The following is a 23885-nucleotide window of genomic DNA, read 5'->3' on the forward strand; positions in this document are numbered from 1 at the left end:
AAAAAAAAAAAAAAAAAGGTTGCTAGATCAATGGATAAATATGTAAAATTTGGAAGGTAGTAACACATCATGTGGTATCATTTTGAGCTTCGACCCGTAAAGTATGCTAGTGATACTTGACCCAGAACTCACAACAGAATATTTTGCCAAACATTTGATTTTTTGCCATTTCAATCTTTGCAAATGGCATCTGGAGGTGCCATAATAAATTTGCAGTTCGTTTATGAATAGATACATTTAAGGGTCAGTTTTTGTTTGTTTTGTAAACTGTGTCTTGTGTTTTATCATTTCCTATGAAATTGTTGTATGTATGAAGGAAATTAACTTTTTTCCTATGATAAACTTTGCAATTTTGAAGATTTTTCTTTATTTTGACTTTCCGTGGATTTGCACTTTGAGATGTGTATCCATAAAGGCATTTTCTGGGAAGGAAAATATTATCTCCTTATTTCATTCAAATGAAAATCTTATTTTGAAAGGTTGTGTCTTAGTTACTGCCTTCATTGCTGAGACACAATACCTAACATCACAAATTAAGGAAGGAGAGTTTTATTTAGGCTTACAGTTTGTAGAAATTTCAGCCCATGTTGGCGGGCTCCATGGCAGAGGGGCCTGGCGGAGGGGAGCTGCTCCCAGCATGGCGGGCAGGCAGCCGAGACAAGGGAGGAGCTAGAGAGGAAGATGAGCCCTTCCGGGCCACGCCCCCAGTGACCTGTCCTCCAACCAGTCTTCACCTCCCAGCCTCACGTTTAGCACTCAGCCTTGGACTAATTCCCCAGTGAATATCAGGCCCCACTGATCCAATCCCCTCCCCACATCTAGCTATAAACCACAGCAGTGCATCTTCGGTTTCTTTGACTCTGGTGACCCCCTAAGGAGTATCTGGTTTTTCTTCTTATTCTCTGCCTACCAAAATCACACCCTAAAGGTCCAGTTGTTCCTGCAAAATGATACTCTTTGATGCACACTTTTCAGTTTTTCTGCTTTTACTGTGCTAAAGTCCCCTTGAAGTCTCACGGTGGTACACTTTCAGCTTTCTAGTTTTATAGGGAATGCTGCAGTGAACACTCTGTGGGTGAACTTCCAGGGATGGGGCTACCTGGTCCAGGACCGAGACATTTTAATGTTCTTTCATCAGTCCTCCTACTGCCTCCCCATGGTGTTATTCCTTGTATATGGCCTTTAGACACTTGTATTTGTTGGTTTCATCAAGACTGCCACCAAGATAGTACAATTTTAACAATATTACTTTTTTAAAAAAATGTGCGTTTGTTTAAAAAATTGTTGCTGTGTAGTCCAGGCTGAACTAGCTATGTAGTACAGGCTGGTCTTGAACTCACTATGTAGTCCAGGCTGACTTCAAACTTGTAGTGATCCTCCTGCCTCAGCCTCCCTAATGCTGGGGTTACAGGCATGCATCACCCATGCCCAGCTCCAAGAATGTCCCATGGACTTTGTAGGGGTACCATGAGCCCCTCGTTTTGCACATGAGCGTGGAGGGTGCAGAAAGTTTGCAGCTGTGCCACGACTGCTGACGCCCAGACACGGGTGTGGGCTGGGAGCCAGGCCTGCTTGTTCTCAGGAAGCAAAACCTGGCCCTTTTCCACCTCGTCACCACCCAGTGCCAGGGGACAGCATCTCCAGGAAATTGTAGCATAGATTTACCGGACCCAAATCCACATGAAACATCAATAGTCCTTGTTTACTGAAAGTTTTTATTTCACTGCAAAGAAAATCACGCCTCACTGCTGGCAGTTATCAAGCCAGCGACACAGTAAATATTTACTTCCTGCGTGTGGTACAGTGTATGGAGCAGCTGATACGTGGGGGTGGGGGATGGAGCTACGAATGCTCTCCCCCTAGGAAGCTTCTAGGTGGTGCAGGACTCGACTGTAACCTTGTGACCTGGACTTCTTTCTAAGTGCAGTGCACAGTGTTGGATAAGTTTTCCTGGCCAAATAATTGTTTTCAATCCATTTTTGCAGGACTGGGGATTGAACCCAGGACCTTCACACTGAGCTGCCTCCCCAGCCCTTTTTATTATTATTATTTTTTTAATTTTGAGACAGAGTCTCACTAAGTTGCCCAGGCTGGGCTCCCACTTGTGATCCTCCTGCCTCAGCCTCCCTTAGTGTGGGGTTTACATGCATGCACTTCAGCATGTCTGGCTTACTGGCCAGTTTTTATGGAGTGCATCCTCTGAGGTAGTGCTGGCAGAAATTCTTGGGCTGTAGTAGCTGACAAAGCAAGTGATAAACTCACTGCCCTCTTAGAGTGTCTCATTCTAGAAAAAGAGAAAGGAAATAAGCAAGCAGCAGACCTAGAGGGCACAGGAAGTGTTGGGCGGGAGCAGCCTGGAGTCCTTTCTGGGGAGCCTCAGCCAATGAGGTGTGTGTCCCCTGGAGACTGCACCCAGCCTCCCACCTGTCCTCTTCTTCCTCCAGGCCTCAGGGAGCAGAGAACATTTGGGGGCCAGCAGGGCACAGGCCCCTGTGCTCCCCAGAAGCCCTAGGGACAGAGACCTGCTCCTTTGCTGGCCTTCCTGAGCCTGAGGCCACTGTGTGGGCAGAAAGTTGGGCCCAGTGGGTCGTTATTCCTGGCACGATCCTTCTGGGCTCGATCCTCCACAGTGACCAGGAACTCCAGGTCCAGGGAACACCTGCTCCTCCCATGAGACTGTCACCATCTCCACCTCTGCCCTCCGGGACCCCAACCCGCAACATGGGCCCCCTGAGGCGCTTCTGGGATGAGAGCAGGATCTGCCACCACTGAGCAGTGTGCTTTCTAGGCTGGCTGGATGTCCCCAGTGGGAGCGCGTCTCACCTGGAAGATCCTCCCAGATCTGCCTCGAGGTTTTCTTGGGAATAATTGGAAGTTGGCATTGCCATTTCCCAGCAGGGGAAGTTGCATCAGTGTCTCCGGTTTTGTCCAATTCTCTCAGGGGTGGGCTGGGCGCAAAGCTACCTGCTCAGGAAACGCGGCTGGCTCTGCAGTCTTCAGTCACAGCTCTCACGGGTTGGAGCGTCTCCTCTCGCTTTGGGCATATTCCCTTTACTCGAAGACTCTTTCTACACCCAGGGATTGCCACCGCCATGTCAGAGATCATCCTGAGTAAGTTTTATGGTCTGATTTTCTGTGCTGTGGAGGCTCCGAGGCGCAGGAGGAGTGTGTGCTGCTGCTACGGCCTTGTCCCTGCCGGACTTGTGTGGTGACCTTTGTCTCCGTCTTTGTCTCCTGAGCTTACCTGAGCTTGGGATGTCCTCAGACAGGGCTGGAGGACAGAAGAGTGCGGAGAGCCCTCGGTACCTCCTGGGCAGGCGCTGCAGTGGGCTGCAGCACAGGCTGGCGGCCTGGGCGGTGGGGACTTCCCCTCCGAGTCAGGGAGCCAGGGCCCTCAGTCTCACCCAGGGACTCAGGGACTGGCTGGTCTCCCAGCCTCGCTCGTGGAACGGTGGAGACATTCGCAGGAGGGAGCAGATTTTCTCACCACATACAAGGTGTGATTTAAAAAATATGTTTTTTAAAGAAAAAAACATTTATTAAAGTAAAAGACACACTGCTCTAAATGCCTGCAAAACACTCCCCTGGCTTTGAGAGCACTCGTCCCAGCGTCCTCGCCACTTCCTGCAGCAGCTCCGGAGTCCTCTCTCCTGAGGGTCTTTAGCTGCTCTGTCCTGGTTGCCTGGATGTCCTGAATGGATTCAAAACCCTTCCCTTTCATGGTCATTGTGGCTCTGGGGAGGAGCTGGGAGTCCCACGGTGCCAGGTCCGGTGACTGAGGTGGACGAGGACTCATCTCGTCTTTACGAGCTGCCTTTTGTTCGATGGCGCTCAGTGGCAGAGCAGCATTCATTGTGTGTTTTATCACACCTCGTAAAGATACCCAGGAAAGAGGACTCCAGAGCTGCTGCAGGAAGTAGAAGAACAATGGGATGAGTGTGTTCAAAATGGAGGGGGGTGAGGAGGATTAAAAGCAATGTGTGTCTTTTACTGGAATAAAGTGTCTTAAAATTATTTGTGTGTATGTGAGACAGGGTCTCACCATGGGTAGCCCAGGCTGAAACTGAATTCTTCTTTAAGTCAAAGCTGTCTTCCTCAAAGTCCTTTTTGCTGAGTGTCTTCACAAATGTGATTAAAAATATACTTATAGGGTCAGGGATTTAGCTCAGTGGTGCTGTGCCTGCCAGCAGGAGGGCAGGTTCAGCCTCCTGATGCCAGGTCACAGGTGTGCACCACCACGCCCGGCAGTCATAGTTTTTAATACACTGCGTATTCCCCTGGCCCTGCACTAGGACAGACCTTTACTGCGACTGCCCATGAGGGGTGGCAGGGAGTTTCTTTGATGGTGAGGAACTTGTAACTCCGGGTTTCTGTCTAACCTGGCCAGGAGGAAGAAAGAAATCTCCACATTTGGCTTTGTTCAGCCGGAGGCTTTATGTGAAAGACACGATCCTTGAGTGTGAGTGGTGCAAGAAATGGGCGCCCTTTCCTGGAGCGCGTGCGTGTAAAAAAGTGGGGACCGAGCTCTGTTGGGGAGCCCTCTCAGCCCCGGAGACGCCGGGCAGGGGACACATGCGCTGGCTGTGCTGGATGAGACTTTGGGGACCTTTGAGTGCAGATCCTGCCTGGGTTCGCTGCTTGTTGCTTTGGGCGCACTGTCTCCTCCTCTCCCCTCTTTCCCCGCACTCCACCTGTTTCTCCTTCTCTTTCTGTTTTTCATGGTACTGGGGATGGAACCCAGGGCCTTCACACCAGGCTATCACCAATTTTTAAAAACAATTTCTTTCTTTCCTTCTTTTTTTGAGATTGACATTTTCCAGTTGGTCTTGAACTTGCTGTGTTCCTGCCTCAGGTCTCCCTGCGTGCTCAGATTAAGGCGTGCACCACCATGCCTAGCTTTTATGTATTCTTCTTAAACCTCAGTTCTTAATCTGTTACATGGAAGATAGCTGAATTAACTGCATCTCTCTATGGCACTGACTGTGAATTACGAAATATGCATTGGAATCCGGATGTTAGAGACCAGTGCAGCCAGTTTTAATGTCTCAGAGGTGCCCTGGGCCTTCCTTGGTCAGAACTAGGTGCTTGGGACCTCTGTTCTGTCGGTGTGGGGATCTGGCCTCACATCTGCCTAGCACTGCAGCCTCTAGACAGTTGCTGGATGTGCACACTGCCCAAGGACACTGTTGCTGTTTCCTAACTAGACAGCAAAGGACAAGAGAGAGCAGTTATTGTTTCCTTGAATAGCTGAACAGCTACATAGTAACACTGACTCTCCAATAGAACTTATGTTTTTCAGGGGGAGGAAAACAGTAAGTAAATAAGTACACATTGAGTGCATCAGAAGAAGGTTCTTGAATGAAATAAGAAGGGAAGGGACAGGGTAATGGTGTGCTCCCTGTTTTAGGGAGGGGCTCAGATGGATGAAAAATGGGCTGTTCTGGAGGGTGGAAACCTACAGGTGGATGGCAGAGGTCTCCTCACTGATGCCCTGCCGCAGTGAGTCAGATTCTTTAGGCTGCTGTGCTTGATTTGTAGTACCAAGACCTGTTTATCTGCTGATCTATTGATTGACTGACTGCAGTACAGGGAGGTGATGAAACCAAGGCCTCTGCACTGATCTACATCCACAGCCCTTTTTTATTTTGAGACAGCGCCTTGCAAAGTCTCTAAGCTATCCTGATTACGCTTGGGGTTTTGATCCCCCTGCCTCAGAATTCCCAGGTGCACCCGATTAAGGGGAGACGTTAGATACTTTCCAGACCTTTATTCCTCTGGGAAAGAACGGAGACTGTGAAATAGCCACGGCACCTTGCGTTACCATTGTCAGCAACCAGAATTCGCTCAGACCACAGCAACTAGCCCTTGGTGCCTGCCTGCCTCTTTGCCTGCCTGTCTGCCTGTCTGTCTGCCTGCCTTCTCTTGGAGCCTCCATGCTGCTGGTCTGCAGGTCCAGGAGCCCAGGCAGCCGGCCCCTAGTTTCGAGGAGGAGGGAGCAGCAGGTGTCGCTCTTCCTACCTCTGAGCAGGAAAGGGCCCAGGTGAGGGCCTCCAATAGCTGCTGTCTCTCCCCAGGGTTGGGAGGGGGATTTCAGACTCCAAGTGTTGCTCCTGTGTGAGTCTGGAATCCCCTTTGTGGCTCTCCAGACCAATCCCTGGGCACCACGCACCACTGAGCTCTGGTGCTAAGAGGGGGCCTGCAGGGTTTAGGGTAGTAGCTCTGTGGGGCTGACAGCAGGAGTGGGGCCATCCTTAGAGAGCAGAGCCCAAGTCTGAGCTTGTTTTTCTTCCTGCTGCCATCACCAAAAGATGCCAGAGGCTGCTTATTCTTATGCAAATGTCAAGGGACATTTTCAGGATGCAGGTGGCTTCCTTCTCTGAGCGCCCAACTGCTGCTCACTGGGTCCTGCAGGATCCTAGCCCCTGGCTGGAATTTCCTGACTTGTGAGCCTTGTCTGGAATCTCAACCCCCAAAGCCAGCACTGAGTACTTAGCATGGTCTCTCCAGCCTGCACCCAGACCAGGGTCTGAAAAGGCTGCTCCATATGCCTTGGAATAGTTTACCCTCTGGTGGCTTCAATTTCTTTGCTTGTGTGTGGGTTTTTTTTTTTTTCCTTTGTTTAATCCCAGCACTCAGAAGGCTGAGGCAGGAGGATTGCCTCTTCTATGTAGTGAATTCAAGGCCAGTTGGGACTACATAGAAGGAACTTGCCTCAAAAACAAAACAAACTTTTTAAAAAGTTGAAAAACAAAAACTCAAAGGTTATATCAAAAATAAAGTGAAATAGAAAAATATGTGGCCCAGAATGGGCAGTCCCTCTGCGAGAGCCCTGACTGGTGTGGGTGACGTGGTGTCACCTGTTCAGGGAAGGAAGGGACACAGATGTCCCCAGAGCTCTGCTCCTAAGTGAGGGTGACACTGTGGACCCCACCTTAGGGCCTCAGGAGTGGCAGCTCTGCCCTCTCTTGCTTGAGTAGAACAGAGGCCTTGGTGTGGCCCTTGGTGCCTGCCTGTCTGTCTTCCTGACTGTCTGTCTGTGTGCCTGCCTGCCTGCCGACCTGCCTCCTATACCTGTGTTTTCACTGACAGCATCCCTGCAGCCCTTCGCCATTGCACCAGACACATCCATTGTTTCCTAGCCTGTTGTGCCCACCTCGTGCAGAAGCAGTGCCCTCCTGTCGATCCAGCCCTGAGTTCCTCCCTCACACCCACCGGCTTCACCTTTCTGTTCTGCAGTGCTGGGGTTTGAACCCAGGGCCTCCTGAGTGCAGGGTGAGCGCTCTGCCACGGAGCTGTCTCCAGCCTGGCTTCATTTTCCTCCGGAGCACATGTTGTCAGCGGACACACTGTCCACTTCTCAGGTCCTGTCTCTGCTAGGGTGTGAGCTCCTGGAGCAGGCAGCACTGGTCTGTCCTGTTTTTCAGCAGTTTTTCCAGCAATCGGAGCCGTGATGGTCCGAGGTGTCTGTTGAATGCATGACCGGGAGGAGGTCACCTGTCTTGAATCATAGGTTTAGTTTAACCTGTGGCTTGTTCACCTTCTGTTTTCATGCGGCCCTAGTCACGCTGTGAGGTATTTGCATACATGTGGACCTGGTGTGGTCTGTGTGCCTTCACCGTCTGGACCTGTTTCCTTAATGGCGAAATGCTTTATTCATAACAACATTGGTGTCCACTGGAAAAATAGCCTGGACCTGTGTGTGTGTGTGTGTGTGTGTCTCATAGTCTTGCGCACCCCTAATGCCCCCAACCTTGGCCCTTCAGGGATCCTGACTTGCAGGTGCCTGGAAGATCATAGACCAGCTTTCTCTCCTGGTTTTGCTGAACGCCTCCTGGGGTCCATCTCTGTCCACTTTGGAAGCCAAGTTCAGTGGCCTCAGCCCTCAGGAGTTGATTGGACCAACTTTTCCCAGGTTGGGTTCGAATTCCATATCTGGCTGCTAAAAAGCACAGATGACAGCAGAGTAAATTGGACCGGGCCTGTAGAACGCGGTGTGAGGGATCTCTGCTTTGTCTCTGTGACCTAGGGCTTTACCTGCCTGAGGTGCTGAGTCTGCTGCAGATCTTACAGCTTCCGACACCCAACACCCAACACCAGTATTGGGTCAGGGAAGGATGAGGCATGGGGATGCAGGGAGAAGGCCTGGGGTGCAGGACAGTTCCTGGAAGGTGGAGGGGCTAAGGGGTGGATGACACAGGTGAGCCCCCTCTGGCTGACCTTGCTGGCTATGAGTGATTCGGAGGGAAGCCCTGCTGTCCCCCCACTTCCCTAGGCCACCTGTCCTATCCCCACCCACAGTGAGCCTGGTCACGTGATTTCAGGTGGTCCAAGCAGCCAGGTGTCTTGGGCTCAGAGAAGGTCGCAGCTTCTAGGAATTTTGAAGCCAGGTCCCTGCCCAATATCTCTGAGTACAGACGAGGCCACTGGTCCATGAAGGTACAGGGGCAGCCACTGCCAGAGCTGAGTTTAAATCCAGATTTCTTTTTTTTTTTGAGACATGGTCTACATATGTAGTTCAGACTGACCTTGAACTCACAGCAATCCTCCTGCCTCAGCCTCCAGACTGCTGGGATTATAGGTGTGCACCACCACACCAGGCAAATTCAGATTTTTTATTCCTGTTTCTGTCACCAGGTAAGGTCCTAGGAGGTCCCCAAAGCAGCGATGGGGAAGCTAAAACCACCCTACCTGCAGAATACATTCACTGACTCCTGCAGCAGAAAAAGAATTTTCAATACTAGCATACAAGACACGCAGAAGAGATTTATTAAGGAAAGAAAAATGTACATGGAGATGATCAGAGAATGAGGTGCATCATTTTCTAGAATTGGGAGCATTTATATTTCTTTTGAGGTGGTGGAGACCTACCTGTGGAATTTGTGAGTCTATAGGAGGCTCCCTCTTGGTCTTTCTTTGCTTACAGAGAAAACAAAGAAAAAAATACAAAGGACAGCCACTCTCCTGCCCAAAGATAACAGCCTATTTTATAGGTGAAGGTATGAGCCTAGTTTGTTTTGTTTTCCAAATGGGCTGTCTAAGCATTCTTCGAAATCTCTCAACCTGTTCCTTTATCTTAAAAATCAGGTTTCTGCCTTTTACTTTATCAGCTAACGTATGGGCTTCCAGGAGTCCTTAGGGAATCTGGGTCTTGCAGAAGGAAAGCTGTCAATGAACCCGGGGAGGTTGGGTGTGGACTGCATGTGAAACAGAGTGGCCGGAAGTAGCAGTCTTCTCAAAAGTACAGCTGCCTTAAATTACGATTTTCCACGCCTCCTTTCCAGCTGGGCTCTTTCCTTCTACTGCATTTCCACTCAGATTGTTTCCCCTCACTCATTACTCACTTCCTGTCTGGTCAACTCTGGCTTGGCCAATCTCAAACCCCAGACCCTCCCAGGTGTGCTGTGAGCGGCAGGGCCCATGTTTGTTTTTGTTTTGTGTTTTTGAGGCAGGATCTCCCTATGTAGTTCAGGCTGGCCCTGAACTCACTGTGTAGCCCAGGCTGGCCCTGAACTCACTGTGTAGCCCAGGCTGGCCTCAAACTCCTGGTGATCCTCCTGCCTCAGCCTCCCAGTGCTGGGGGTTACAGCCTCACACCACCACGACCTGCCAGGGCCCCTGTTGGCAGGAAGAGGCTGTAGGGTCCTGCCGTGCTGGCCACGGCCCTGTTCCCAGGACACTCAGCACTGATTTGCAGGACCCCCCCCCACAAATGGGGCGGATGTTGGGAGCTACCAGCTTCCATCCCCCACAAACTGCTCTGATTGAAATCGGATAAGTTTTCGAGCAGGAGCAGGACATCCGCAGACCTCCGAGGTTCGTCCTAGATGGACCTGTGCTCGCTCATTCCTGACTGTGTCTCCTGGAGCCCTCATCTGCAAACAAAATGAAACAGAGAGCGACAGGGATGTCCCCAGCCCGGCTGGTAATCACTTCATTATCAGAGAGGAGGGCCTCCTTAGCAAGTCTCTAAGCCCTTTGGAGCAAGGAAACGTCTCTGAAGAGCATTAACGTGTAATGTTGATGCTTGATTTTTAAAGCCCTGCGTATCCGGGCAGAGATAACCGGTCCCTAGCCTCTCATCCCCGCCAGGGTGAAGGCACAGCTGTATCTGGGCCCCGGTGGGAAGCAAAGCACAGAAGCTGAAGCCGCCAAGGAGTACGAAACTCGCACTTGTGTTTCGCGGCGCTCTGGGGAGGGTGGCCTCCGCCAGCCGGGCTTGGACAGGGCAGTGAGTTCGCTGCCTGGACGGAGATGTTTCCCAGGCCGGGCCGTGACAGAAACTGCTCTGGGAGCCAGGCTATGCTGCAGGTCTGCGGAGCTGGGGGAAGAGGGCTGGCGGGGCGGGCCTTTGTCCAGAGCCCTCCCACTGGCCTCTGCCATGCGCAGTCTGTATCGCCTCTCGGACCCCAGGAGTCTCCTGAGAGCCCGTCCCTGTCTTCCATCTGTGCCCTCTGTGACGCAGGTGGCACAGGCACCAGGAACGGAGGAAGCTCGCGCTGCCAGCCAGGCTGGACTGGTCCTCACTCTAACTCTGGGCTGCTTCCTGGGACCAGTCTGCCCCTCGCCCGGACAGGTGCGCACCTTCAAGGTAGAAAGTACCTGTCTGACAATATCCCTGGAGCTCCCCCAGAGGGAGCTGAGGAACCGTGACTCACCCCACCCACGGGGCAGGCTGCGGGTTCTTGCTGGCTTCCACCACAGAAGAGTTTTCAGAAGACATCAGTAAGATGTGTAAAGAGATGTATTAGGCAAGATTTTATTTATTTTATTTTATCTTATTTTTTCAGACAGGGTCTTGCTTTGTAGTTAAGCCTGACCTTGAACTTGTGATCTTCCTGCCTCAGCCTCCTGAGTGCTGAGATTTGCAGGTGTTTGATACCATGCCCAGCTAGGTAGTATCTTAAAAGTCCACATTTAATACATTCGATGTACACATGCCCATCTCATGGGCACAGCCTCCCCTTCTGTGCACGGTGGTGGCAGCTCCTCCTGAGAAAATGTCACCCTCTGCCCTTGCAATGTGATGGCCCAGGGAGGTGGGTGTACCCTCTGGTCTATGGGGCCTCCTTCGGGGGTTAGGTGCCTACTCTCCCTGCTCCCTACAACCCCTGAATTTAGGGAAGCTCTGCTTCCTCCTGCAGACCGTTACTGGGGAGCAGTCCTGAGGGAAAAGGTGTGTCCGGGTCTAGTTGGGCCCTGCTGAACACCCTTCCCTTCTGGGGTCATTCACTCACCCAACAAAACCCCAAAGAGTTAAAGGATTACAAATAAAGAAACCTGAGGATCTTTAGCTGCACTGTCCTGGCTGCCTCCGTGTCCTGAATGGATTCAAAACATTTTCCTTTCATGGTCATTTTGACTTTGGGGAAGAGCCGCGAGTCCCACGGTGCCAGATCTGGTGACTAAGGTGGTGAGGAGTTTCATGTTTTGGGGAGTCTGCCTTTCTGTTGGATGGCACTCGGCAGCAGCATTCACTGTATTTTTTTTTTTTAATCACAACTCATAAAACCTTTGGGAAAGAGGACTCCGGAGTTGCTGCCCAAATTGACGAGGGCGTTGGGAGGAGTGTGTGCAAAGTGAGGGGAGGATTCTGAGGGGATTCATGTGTCCTTTACTGTAATAGTTTTAATTGGATGTTGTCACCTTATAATTCGCTGTAATTCTGGATTATCACCTGTGCCCTGCCTTATCTTTGGGTACCCTACCTCCCCTTGGGCACAGTGACAGGCTCACACACTGCAGACCTAAGGAAGCCACACTGACCCGGGCTGTGAGGAAGAAAGAGTGGAGGCTGCTGGGCAGACCCTGGCCCAGCTGCCAGGCGTAGGTGTCAGGTGGGCAGGAGCAAGCAGTGCTACCAGGTGGGCGACACAGACCCCTGGCTGTCAGGCTATGCTGCGAATTGGGGTCCCCTGGAGGCTTATGAACATGCAGCTAGTTGAGCCTTCCTGACCCATCTTCTGACTTAGCCGTCTGGGTCTGGCCTGTGCCCAGAAAGTGCACTCGGGACCTCTCAGTGACTGCCTGCTTCAGCTCCGGACACCGTGAGACCCTTGGCGAGACCCCACACCACAGCAGGGACCAGGAGCAGCCGGGAGACCCCACAGAGGACCAAAGGGGAGAACTGTCTGCCTTCTCAGAATTGGAGCTGGGAGGAGGAGGAGAAAGTTGGTGGGGATTCACAGTGAGACCAGGCCAGCTCCAGGAGCGCAGGGATTGGGACCGGAGGGAGGAGGCGGGAAGGCCTGCTGGGCTCCCCTCCCCACGTGGCTCTGCTTGGAAGGGGCGGGGGGCAGGACACAGATGGGGTTGTAGCCAATACTGGCACTGAGCTGACCTTAGTTCCCTGCTTGTGCTACTGTTGCTTGCAGGCCCCTTGGTTTTTGCGTTTTATTTTTATGCATCCAACTTTGCAGGACATAATGACCCTCCTCACTGCGCAGTTGGTGCACAAGTACACCACATCTTCATTCTTTTTGCCTCCCCCTCGCCTTCCCTCCAGGTCTTGGTCCCCTTTCCATTTGCAAAAGATCCACCTCCCCACCCCATTATCCGTCTGGTATTCTGTTCTTTAACTTATTTATACTTTGGGGCTGAGCCTCTCCCACCACAGCCCCCAGCTCTGCACCTAACCTTGGTGTCGCTTTATGTGTAAGTGACTCCTCTTGCAAACATCTTCAAATTGCTTAAATTGAATAATACTTGTAATCAACCAGATGTTCTTAGAATAGTTTGTTTCCCAGGACGTGACATTCACAGTATGAAAACAAAGCCCGTGTTTTCTTGTGTGGTGCACTGTGATTCTCTTAGCAGATTCCTATTGCAGATTTGCAGCTGTTCAGTGTGTGCAAGATGAGGTTCGGGGCTCCCTACGGTACACACTTAAAGCAGGGAAGCCCTCCTGTGGCCGGCACTGGGGTCGGGATTCGGAGTGCAGCTCTGCAACTGTGGAGTCCGAGGGCAAAAACCACAGATGTGGTCCCGGGTGGGAACCGAACCAGCTTCAGGTATAGTTTACGGGTCAGGGCAGGAACTGAGGAGAGGACCCAGCAAGGTGGCATTGTCTGGGGGCCGCACAGAGAGCAAGGAAGCCGGGTTTGTAAACAGGAAGAGTCCAGCTCCCAAGCTGGGAGGAAATGGCCAGACAGAATAGAGGCAGGGAAGGTTCCCAGGACCGGGAGCTCCACGGGGGATTTCGCTGGGAGTTCAGTGCCAGCCTGGGGTGCATAGTGAGGTCAAGGCCAGCGTGAAGTACGTAGGGAGACCCTGTCTCAAAAAGTCAAAAAGAAAACAAAAATTTTAAGTAATAAAGTCAGAGTGGGAGGAATATTCCAAGTGCACATGACTTCCCGTGTGGGGCTGGGAAGAAGCCCTGGTCCTAAAACCCCTTTGGGGATGGGGCCAGAATCAGCTGGGCCTGTCAGGGGCTGCTTTGCATTATGGTCTTCAGGCTGTCTGGTCCAGCCAGCCCTGGGGTCTGTGTCAGCCCCTTTTGGTTGCCATGGGGAACCTGTGTCCTTCCACCAGGGATGCACAGACTGGAGCCTCGGAGGGTGGGGTGTCCTAGCCATCGGCCTCCATCCACGCCGCCTGGTGCAGGGTGCAGCACGCTTCGTACTGGGTGTTTGTACAGAGTTGTAGTTCTGTCTGGTCACAAAACTCAGTTCCTTCTGTCCCTGCCCTGTACTCTGCATCCTCTGGGAAAGATGTGAGGATGTGCTAGGCATAGTGCCAGGCCCCTGTTATCCCAGCACTGGGAGGCTGAGGCAGGAGGATCTCCATAAGGCAAGTTAGAGGCCAGACTTGGATACACAGGGAGGCCCTGTCTCAGACACACCAGCAAGGTGAACTGTCTTGTGTACTTGGAGTCTTTGGCACGGGTTGGCATAGTCACCTCCTGCTGCCCGGCAAAGTGCTTTGTAAATGCTCCCTTGCTGGACCTGCAGCTCTGGGGGCGGGGTCTCCCTCGTCCATCCCAGCCTTTTCCCAGCTCCTGGAGCTGGTTAGTGTTTGTTGCTGGTTACTGATTCTTTATTTCCTTTCCCCTTTCCTTCTTTCGTTCGTGTCTGTCCTTGCTCAGCCTCCCGCTGTAGAAGCGCGTGCTAGCCGTGGAGCTGCTTCCTCCTGCATGCAGAGGAAGCTCCGAAGGAGAGCGCCCCACTTACCTGTATCAGTTTGGGTGCTGGCACTTGGGTGGCAAGTACAGAGAGCTCAGATGAGCTCAGACGCTAAACATTTCACAGTGCTTAGGTCCAAGTTGGAGAAGCGTGACTTTGGAGAGCAGGAAGTGATGGGGTGGGGGAACCCAGGGCAGTCGCACTGAGCCACTGTGCTGTTTGGAGGATAGGCATGAGAGTTACGACTGAAAGCAGCCTATCTGTCCACGAACAGAGGAGTGGATACAGGAAATGTGGTATTGAAACGCGGTGGAGTAGCACTCTGCCCTAAAGATGGGTAGACTTGAGTCATAAATGTGCCTTAAAACCACAGCATTAAGTGAAATAGATCAGGCCTGCAAGCTTAAATATGGCATGGTTTCTCTCATAGGGGAAACCCAAAGTATTTTAAAGAGCAAAATAAAGGACAGGTAACAGGAAGAAAGGAGGTAGATCTTTTGCAAAAGGGAAAGGGACCCAGAGATGGAGGGAGGGGAAGGGGACATAAAAAGAACCGTGTTTCCCCGCAAATAAGACCTAACCGGGAAATAATCGTTCTTGAAAACTAGCGATCAAAACTGCCAGCCCCACTTAGCGGCCCTTACCTGCCTTACAGAGCGGCCTCCGAGCAAGAGATCATGAGCTATAATCTTCTGCATGACCCTGGCCATCACCATGGTAACAGCCAGCACTTTCCCTTTAGGTCGTATTTTTGGTGAATGTGGAATTAAGATGCATTGTGTACAAATTCCTCCTTCCCGTGGTGAAGGTGTCCGCTATGTCCTGCAAATGTGGACTCATACCAATAAAAATGGAAATAAAACCAAAGTTACTATCAGCACGGTGGAGGATCTGCCTGTGGACCCACATCGTGACCCGGGACGACTTCTGTCTGGACCCTGGCCCCATCCTCAGTCAGGCCCGTGACCCGGAAGTGGTCCCACAGAGGCCCCAGGCTGGAGCGCTGACCACCACATGTCTCTCATTTCAGACTGCTCTGCAATGACCACAGCACGGTACCGGCCCACCTGGGACCTGGCCCTCGACCCGCTCGTGTCCTGCAAGCTGTGCCTCGGGGAGTACCCAGTGGAGCAGATGACCACCATCGCCCAGTGCCAGTGCATCTTCTGTACCCTGGTTGGTCCCGAAGCCAGCAGGAGCGCTATGCTCCAGTGTCCAGGCAGCCCCGGCATGCTTTGGAGTAACTGCTGTGGGCTGATGGGGTCTCTCTGCTGAGGCTTTGGCTCTGTTTCTTTTGGAGTGAAGGGGTGGGGCAGTTCTGTATGTCAGGATGATGCCCATTTAGGAGGTTTCTGCCCCTATCTGGGTGTCTTAATCACTTTTTGGTCCAAGGGATGAAGTGTCCAATACCCACAACTCTTAAGGAAGGAGAGTTTATGATTTTGCTCATATTCCAGTCCATGGTTGGCTGGATCCAAGAGAGAAACAAGATGGCGGAAGGGCCTGGCAGAGGGACGCTGCTTACATCAAGGTGGCCAGGAAGCAGAGAGAGCAGGGAGGAGCTGGGGACAGGAATGCACCCTTGTAGGTCACACCCCAGTGAGCGCCTCCAGCCAGGCCCCATCTCCTACAGCACACTCAGCCCTGAACTCATCCATGGTGGATCCACTGATGGGCACAGCACACATGATCCATCACCTTTCACACACAGAGACTGGGGGAATTGCATCTGAGTCGTAACAGATGGATATTCGGACGGCAGAATCAGGACAGTGACACGAACCAGAGAACTTGTCCTGACATGTTCTCATCCCATTGGAAAAAGCCTTCCGCATGTCTCATTTTCAGTTGGATTCCAATGCTTCACTTGACACTTGACTGAGGTCAGGGCTAATCTTAGGATTGCAGGTGTCCGGCTGGAATGCTCGGTTATTCCTGTCATCTCGCCCTGCTTCCCGCTAAGCTGGAGACCACACTGAACTTCCCTCGAGTGGCCAGTGTCCCTTAGGGCCCAATGATCTGTTTTTAATGAAACTAGGGAGTTTTGGGTTTGTGCCTAACTCAAACCCAGGATTTTTAGCCATGAGAAAAGAAAAGCGAGTGAAAACAAGAAAATGGATTTGCTTTTAGTTACCATTATTTCATCTTACTTGGTTCTGTGCCCAGGGAGGAGGGGAAAAGTAAACTGACGAAGGCAGAGGGCTGGGGAGGTTGTTACCAGGGCCTTGGGAGGTGTTGGGCAGAGGGGCTGAAGTCTCAGTTTTGGGGGACACAGGGTTCTGGAGGTCTGGGCAGTGATGGGTGTGGTCTTCAATGCTGTACCCTGTGCAGGAGATTGCTGTGAGATCTGGAGGGTTCGCACTAAATAAGGAAAAAAAACCAACAACCTACACCAAGACCTCACGGTGTGCTCTTACCTACACAGGTGTTGTTTTATAAGATAGTGTCTCACCAAGTTGGCCAGGCAGAAATCAAATCTGTGATCCTCCTGTCTCAGCCTCCTAAAGTGCTGGGATTACAGGCATGCACCACGGTGTTTGGCTTGTGTACAATCTGTATTTGTCAGTTATATCTCAATAAAGCCCCCAAAGTAAATACTGCCATGGTCGGGGTGGTACACATATCTAATTCCAGCAGTTGGGAGGCTGAGGCAGGAGAATCATTTCAAGTTTGAGGCCAACCTGGGCTACATAGTGAGTCCAAAGTACATAGCAAGAGCCTGCCTCAAAACAAACAAGCAAACAAAAGGGCCCAAGAGTGTTGCTTCTGAATTTAATTGTTGCCATTATGTGGGAGTGTGGGTAGTCAAACCGTGGACTTTTTAGAGGAGGTGTTGAGGACATGCCACTCAAAGACAGTCTTTCCTGCCTCTGAGCGCTAGAGCCGTGTGCCCTCATGCCTCTGTCTTGCAGGCTTTATTTGTGTTCTGCTGGCGGTGGCCCTGGGATGCAGGCCCAGCTCCCTTGTCCTGCCTGCGCCTGGGTCAGCAGCACTGGCCTCACTAGTTAGCATGTAAGTCCCTGTCTTCTGAGTTCTTGCCAGCTGCTGCTTTCTTAGGCCAGAAGACCTGGCTTCCCCCATCCCCTGAATACCTTTCTAAGCTCAGGCTCCTGATTGCAAGTTGATCGGGGCTTGAGGGTCGAGTAGAAGTGAATTAATCCCCGCTAGCACTGAGTCCCAGAAACGAGCTTCATTAAGGCTCCAGCCCCGGAAAACATCGCCAACCCACAGGAGAGGAAGTTGCTTTGGGCGATTTCAGAGATGCCGAGGAGGGAGGGACAGGGGAGGGGTGGGGAGAGCTGAGACCTGGCACAGTTATTGCAGGGTGGGCTCAGCTCCTTCTGGAGGCCAAGCTTGGGGGTCTCCGACATGATCAGCCTTCCCCCGATGCCTGGGCGATGCCTGCCGCCCTTTTCTGCGGAAGCCTCTGGGACACCCACTGTCTCGCTGTCTGGTGTCACCTGCAGGCTGCCAGAGACCAAGCTGTGTGTTTTTCCTCCTGAAACTGCCCAGCCTCCCTGGGGACTAGTCCACAGCTTTCATTTTCTTCTCCTTGTTTTGCTTTCCTTCTTCCAGGGAATGGCGGCAAAATAAATAAGCAGCACTCATCCCAGCAGAAAGCTAAGTTAGGGGTGTGCGACTCCAGGAGGCCCAGAGCAGGATGCCAGGGCTGATCCCCACCGCCGTTCGTTAGACATCGAGGGGCTGATGGCGCCCCCCAGAGGCGTAGCTGCCCTGGCTCTGTCACTCTCCTTCCCCTGTGGCCACCTGGCCACCACGCCCTGGGCAAGCCATGCAGCGCTGGGGTTTGTGGGGCTGAGGCTCCGTGGACACAGGCCAGGTACTGCTGACTCCAGCCACCCGGGCAGCCAGAGCTCAGCAGGTGCCGCAGGGCAGTGGGGAAGCAGCGCACCCCGAGAATGGGGCCTCAGCGTGGGTTCCGGGGTGCAGGGGCCACGGCAGGGCTGGTTGCCCAGAGCCATCCTGTGTCTCTGGCCCTTCCTGATCCCATGTTTTCAGATGGCAGTCGGACCAGTGTGATCCGGGGCCGCAAACAGGTCCTTCTCTTTCACCTTGGACTGCTAGGGGCCTCCCAAACCTCACTGAGAAAGCCAAGGGGGAGCAATGTTGCTTTACTGTGCCGCACCTAAGGCCTGGGCTCTGCGCCCTCTCTGCAAAGCCCATGGAGTGGGCAGATTTCTGCGCCTCCCAGAACGGCTCTGGGGCCAAGAAGGTGGGAGTGGCCCCTCACTTGGTTCCAATGCACTTGGTCCTGGCATTAAAATCCTCCCCTCCCAGCCAGGTGTGGTGGTGCACACCTTTAATCCCAGAAATCGGAGGCTAAGGCAGGAGGATCTCCCTGAGTTCGAGACCAGCCTGGGCTACATAGCGAGTTCCAGGTCAGTCTCAACTACATATTGAGACCCTGTCTCAAAAAACCCCTCCCACCTAGTTAAACCCTTGGCCCTTTTTTATTTTTTATTTGGAGACAGCGTCTCACTAAGTCACTAAGTTGCCCAAGCTGGGCTGGAATCGTGATCCTCCTGCGTCAGCCTGCCGAGTGCTGGGATTTGAGGCTTGCAGCCTCATATCTGCCTCCTGGTTTTGTATTTGGAGGACTCGTTCTAGAAACCGTAAAAGGTGTCCGAGGTCCCACAGGGCACAGCTACAGAGAACACAGCACACGTGTTCAGGAGCCAGAGTGTTATAGGAGGGCAGGGGCGAAGAAGACTCGAAGTTGAAAGCATTTTGTTTTTTTTTGTTGTTGTTGTTTTTTAATGTAAGGTTTGGAGTTTTTTAATGCAATAAAATAACTTTTTACAGACACAGCCTTCATATTTCGGACTCTTGTGACTTGTGGATAAAGTCACGTCTTATGGCCATTAGGGTCACCACCCTTGCCAGAACAGGCACTGTGGGCTCACAGGCAGTGTGCCAGGTTCCCACCACCGAGGGAAAGTCCTTTGTGCGGTTTCATGACCACATCCTGTGCTGCTTGGTCCACCGGCAGAGTCCCACACACGGCTGTGCCCTCCCGAAGCCCTAGGTAGACAGAGGAGTTTCTGTCTCAGGTCTCTGGCCCTCTGCTGAGATGCAGGGCAAGGCCGCTGTGCAGGCGTCTGCTCATTCTGTGCATGTGCCTCTCATCTGTCTGTCCGTCCATCCATCCATCCTCTCCATCTGTCCACCCATCCATCCATCCATGCCTTTAGCCACCCATCCACCCATCCATCTATCTATCCATCCTTCACTCTATCTGTCCACCCATCCGTCTTGCCGTCTGTCCATCTGTGCAGCACAGATCCATCCTGTGCTCTCTTCCACTTTCAACTCCTAGCACTGCTAGGTATGGGAAGTAGAGAGAACAGTAATAAAGTTCTCACTTTCATACAACTTCCTACTGAGGGGAATATGCATCAGAGCATCCATTCTCAGGGGTGCAGGAGGGTAGGAGGAGGCTTGGGAATTTCAGTGATCTTCACCCCATGATGTCCTCTCTGTGTCTGCCACACTTACTGCACACCCGAGGATGAGGGCGGAGAGGAAGACCCTGGCTGGCTGCAGGGAGGCTGTGTGTTGGTGAGCTGGATCCAAAGCCAGCTCTGCGATTCCACCTAAGTGTCCCTATTCCCCACCTGAGTGCTCTTCCCTGGGGTCCCGCTGCTTCTGTTTGGATCTGCCTGGGTGTGATGTTCTGCTTCCCTACACACCCGCTGCACAGGCTTCTGGGAGGCCAGTTTCTGGGCATTTCCTCATGCTGTTGGGGTTGTCGGGAGCCTGCGGCCCTCAGGAGAAAAGACACAGAATTCAGACTGCAGTGCAGGTGAAGCAGGTGGGCCCGTGGGGGACCTGTTTCTGGAGCGGTGCATGCAGGCAGTGGCTGGCTCCTTGTGGGGTTCCGAGGGATGGGAAGCCACAGTGGAAGGTAGAGAGCTCGAATGTCCTTCGGCTCCGTGCCCCCTGCCCTTGCCTTTGCCCAGCCAGGGCCTCCTTCCAGGAATTCCTTGGGCCAAACATTCTTCTCCTGCCCTCTTCTTGGCCCCACCCAGTCAGAGCCTCACATGGCAAAGGGCACGGGGTGCAGTGTGTGACTCGTCTCTCCTGCCACTGGCCCCAGGCCCTGGTGTCTGGGATCAGCTTTGCTTTTGCTCTGTGAAAGTGACTCCCTGTCATCCTTTGTTCTGAGAAAAAAGTCAGCGGTAACAAAAGTCACTTCGCAAATGATTACTTACGGGAGAGGAGTCTCTGAGGAAGAAGCAGATAGTAACATAAAAAACGAAGCTCCAAAAGCGCCACCAGCGTTAGAGTCAGGCGCCTGGGGTCTGGAGACCCAGCAGCGCTGCTTGCAGAGTGGCTTGGTTCTCCTTGGTTAACACTCATCAGACTCAAGGCTGACAGGAAAAGAGGAACTCAGAGCCCGGTGCTATTTGAGCTCTGAAAGTAACAATAGACATGTTTGGTGACACACTCCGGCAATCCCAGCATTCTGGGAAGCAGAGGCAGGAAGATCTCAAATTCCAGCCTAGTCTGGGAAACTTAAGAGACTTAGAGGGACACTGTCTGAAAATTAAAATATCAAAAAAGGGCTGGCGGGCCGGGGATGTAGCTCAGTGGCACTGTGCCTACCTTGCAAATGTAAGGTCCTGAGTTCAATCCCTGGTACCAAAATAAAAAAGGGGGCTGAGGGTAGCTCAGTGCATGGGCCTTGGGTTCAATCCCTGCTACTGGCAACAAAGCAACAAGAAAAACCTGCAGTAGATTTGGGGATCACAGACTGCGTCACAGTCTGCTTCTGGGCTGTGTATTTCTCTGCAGATGTTTCTCTGTCTGCCTCTTCGTTTATGTCCAAGACATCTTTCTGCTGTTAGATGGGAAAACACAGATGAGTCATGACCCACTTTTGTTTGGCGGAAGACGGGCTGTGTGGACGATCACGAGATGTGGCCTGAGCCTCCCAGCCTCGTGTAGTAAACAGAAGGACGTCCGGGGGCAGAACCACTGTGCACATGACGGAGAGCCCCTCCCGCGCGACCACGGCCCTTCTCCGTCCTGCCAGCCAGACATGACTCATCCCAGAGGCCACTGCAAGCCCTCGCCCCGGAGTTTGTGTGCACACCAGCGCATATTTCCTACCCGCTTTAACTGCTGTACTCCGCTTCTGGGGGGAATCGTGCCGTCACTGTCTCCTTTCCGCCCAACATCATTAGCCTCTTCGGCGTTCCTTGGCTAAGACATTCCAGTATCCCTTAGAGTCCTCATCTGGTCAAACTTACTTCTAGAAAGTAGAATCATGATCTTGCTGCTAAGGGTTGGGCTTTAATGCCTGTAAGTGTGCGAAATACGTCACATGAGTGACAAACTAGAGAGCAGCGGGCATTGTTTTCTCCTTTGGTGCTGGGCACCAGGAGTCGTGATTCGCATCAGTGCTGTTGGGGTCTCTCTGTGCAGCCCAGGCTGGACTTGAACTCACTGCAGGGCCCAGGCTCACCTTCGTAGCGATCCTTCGAGTGCTGGGTTACTGGCCTGTGCCCCCGTACCCATCTCAGACCCTGCATCTTTTACGTCCACCAGATGGGTCCCCCTTTTGTCCTCTTCTCACGGGAGGATCCTGGGTACTTATCTGTCACGTTCCAAAGCCCTCGAAACTCATGCTCCCTCCTCATGTTAACAGCCCCGAAACAGGACACCCCACTTCTCTGCCACACGACAGTCCTTCTCCACCCTCTGAACTGAGCAGGAGCACGATGCAGCCTAGCCTTCGTGGATGCCTGCTGTCACCGCCCTCTTTGTCCCCACCCTCCTTCTTCTGGACATTGGTGACAGCCCTGCCACCGGCATCTCAGAGGGAAGGCCTGCACTCAGCCAGCCTCAGTGCTCCATGAGCTCCCTTTATCCAGGCACAGTGGCCCATGCTTGTAAACCCAGCCTTCTGGGAGGCTGAGGCAGGAGGATTGCACGACTGGGCTGAGCCTAAGCCACTCACAAGACTCTGTGTCAAAATAAACAACTAAAAATGAGCTCAATGAACAGACCCTGGCTTCACTCCCCAGTACTGCAAGGAAAAACAAATGATGTTCTGGAGAATAAAGGGAAGGATGGACCATAAGGAAAGTAATAAGTAAGGTGCCTGTGCCCCGTATCTCTTGCGTCTGTGTGAAATGTCTCTTGCTACGCGCGTCCCATGCCGCCGCTTTTGATTTTTGGCGTTGCCCGTGCTGTGTAACCCCAGCCTCCACACTCTGATCCAGTGTGCATGCATCCTGGAGCCAGGTGGTACCCCATAATCTCGGGCCCATGACTCACTCCTGCAGACCTCACGCTCAGTGGTTGCTAGGAGCTATCCAGAGAAAACATGAAATGGCGAGAGAGACGTGGCTCCCTGTTTCCGTAATGCACCCCTGGGCCCTTGCATTGGAGGTAGAGGTGTTGATGGGCTCTTCTCCGCTTTACTTCCAGTGCCTGAAGCAGTACGTGGAGCTCCTGATCAAGGAAGGACTTGAGACTGCGATCAGCTGCCCGGATGCGGCCTGCCCCAAGCAGGGTCACCTGCAGGAGAAGGAGGTGCGTGCAGACTGCGGCCTGGGGGGGCGTGAGAGAGAGGGTCTGCTTAGTTTCTGTGGCTTTTGCTGTAGCCCTCAGCTTGTTAGACCTTCTGCTTTTTCTCTTTTAGATCGAATGCATGGTCGCAGCTGAAATAATGCAAAGATACAAAAAGCTCCAATTTGAAAGAGGTAGGTGGTGCAGCGCTCCGGGGAGCCAGGACATCCGTAGAATGGGGGTGGGGGCCGGACACCATCAGACCGCGTGGAGAGCTGTGGTCCAGGGAAAACGTTGGTGGACGTCGCGTTCTGAGACTTCGCTTCCCCTTGCATGGTCCGAGCGGCTGGCAGCGGAGGAGGAGCTCACCATGCGTCTGTCCAGGGACAGGGGCTTCAGGGCCGTGAGAGACCTGGCCTTGGGGATGTGACTCTTCAGGGTGGCCGAGGTCTAGTGGCTTCGAGACTCTTAGAGGACCCGAGTTTAAATGACCCAAAGGCGTGGGAGGAGGCGAGAGGCTGAGCACCGGATGCCGGTAATGGGGGTGACTGAGTTCTGCTCTCACAAGGTCCCAGGCCACAAGACCTGTCAGTCCCGGCTGTGCCGACAGCAAGGGGCCGGCCCTGCCCTAGTTCCTAACTGTGGGGATCACGGACAGACCCTGACCCCAGGCAGGACCCCTCCTGCTGGCCTTCTCAGCCCTCCTCCCAGGCGCCTGTAGGACCCTGACCAGAGGAGCTGGTGCTGGTGTGCACGGCTTAGCCTCTGCTGGGGCTGGGGAACCGAACTGCAGAGCACTGAAACATGTTGTTTTCTTCTGAAACATCATGAAATGAGTTGTTTTTGTTTTTGTTTTGTTTTTTTGGCAGTGCTGGGACTTGAACCCAGGGTCTTCACACTGAGGTGTGTCCTCAGCCCTTCCTGTTTCTAATCTTAGACAGGGTCTTGCTGGGTCACTGAGTTACCCAGGCTGGCCTGGAATTTCAGGTCCTCCTGCCTCAGCCTCCCAGAGTGCTGGGACTGTGGGCATGCACCACCATGCCCAGCTATAAGATGGTATTTTGAAGAGCTTCAGCCTCCATTTGGCTTCCTTTTTACAGATATTCTGGGCCTGAGGCCAATAGACACAAGGACAAAGGGTGAGACGGGCAGGAGGTGCTCCTGTGCAGGGTTTCTTTCAAGGACACTTCTGGGGTTCACAGACCTTCAGCATGGCTGGTGTCTCCCTGG

At 52.7% G+C, this 23885-nt stretch overlaps 1 protein-coding gene across 7 annotated transcripts in view; it reads left to right on the plus strand.

Annotated features, from left to right (window-relative positions):
* The window catches only part of Rnf144a (ring finger protein 144A), a 76817-nt gene that overhangs the window by 36054 nt on the left and 16878 nt on the right, over positions 1–23885 (plus strand). For 2 of the 7 annotated variants that reach the window (XM_010622664.2, XM_010622665.3), the window contains exons 3-5: positions 15148–15293; positions 22575–22679; positions 22789–22849. In XM_010622664.2, coding sequence (XP_010620966.1) covers positions 15159–15293; positions 22575–22679; positions 22789–22849 — 301 coding nt within the window. In that variant the 5' untranslated portion in view covers positions 15148–15158. The other 5 variants (XM_010622662.3, XM_010622663.3, XM_010622666.2 and 2 more) reach the window with 5 other exon arrangements.

Source organism: Fukomys damarensis, unplaced genomic scaffold (assembly GCF_012274545.1).
Source record: "Fukomys damarensis isolate Sample0158 unplaced genomic scaffold, DMR_v1.0_HiC HiC_scaffold_25, whole genome shotgun sequence".
NCBI lineage: Eukaryota > Metazoa > Chordata > Mammalia > Rodentia > Bathyergidae > Fukomys > Fukomys damarensis.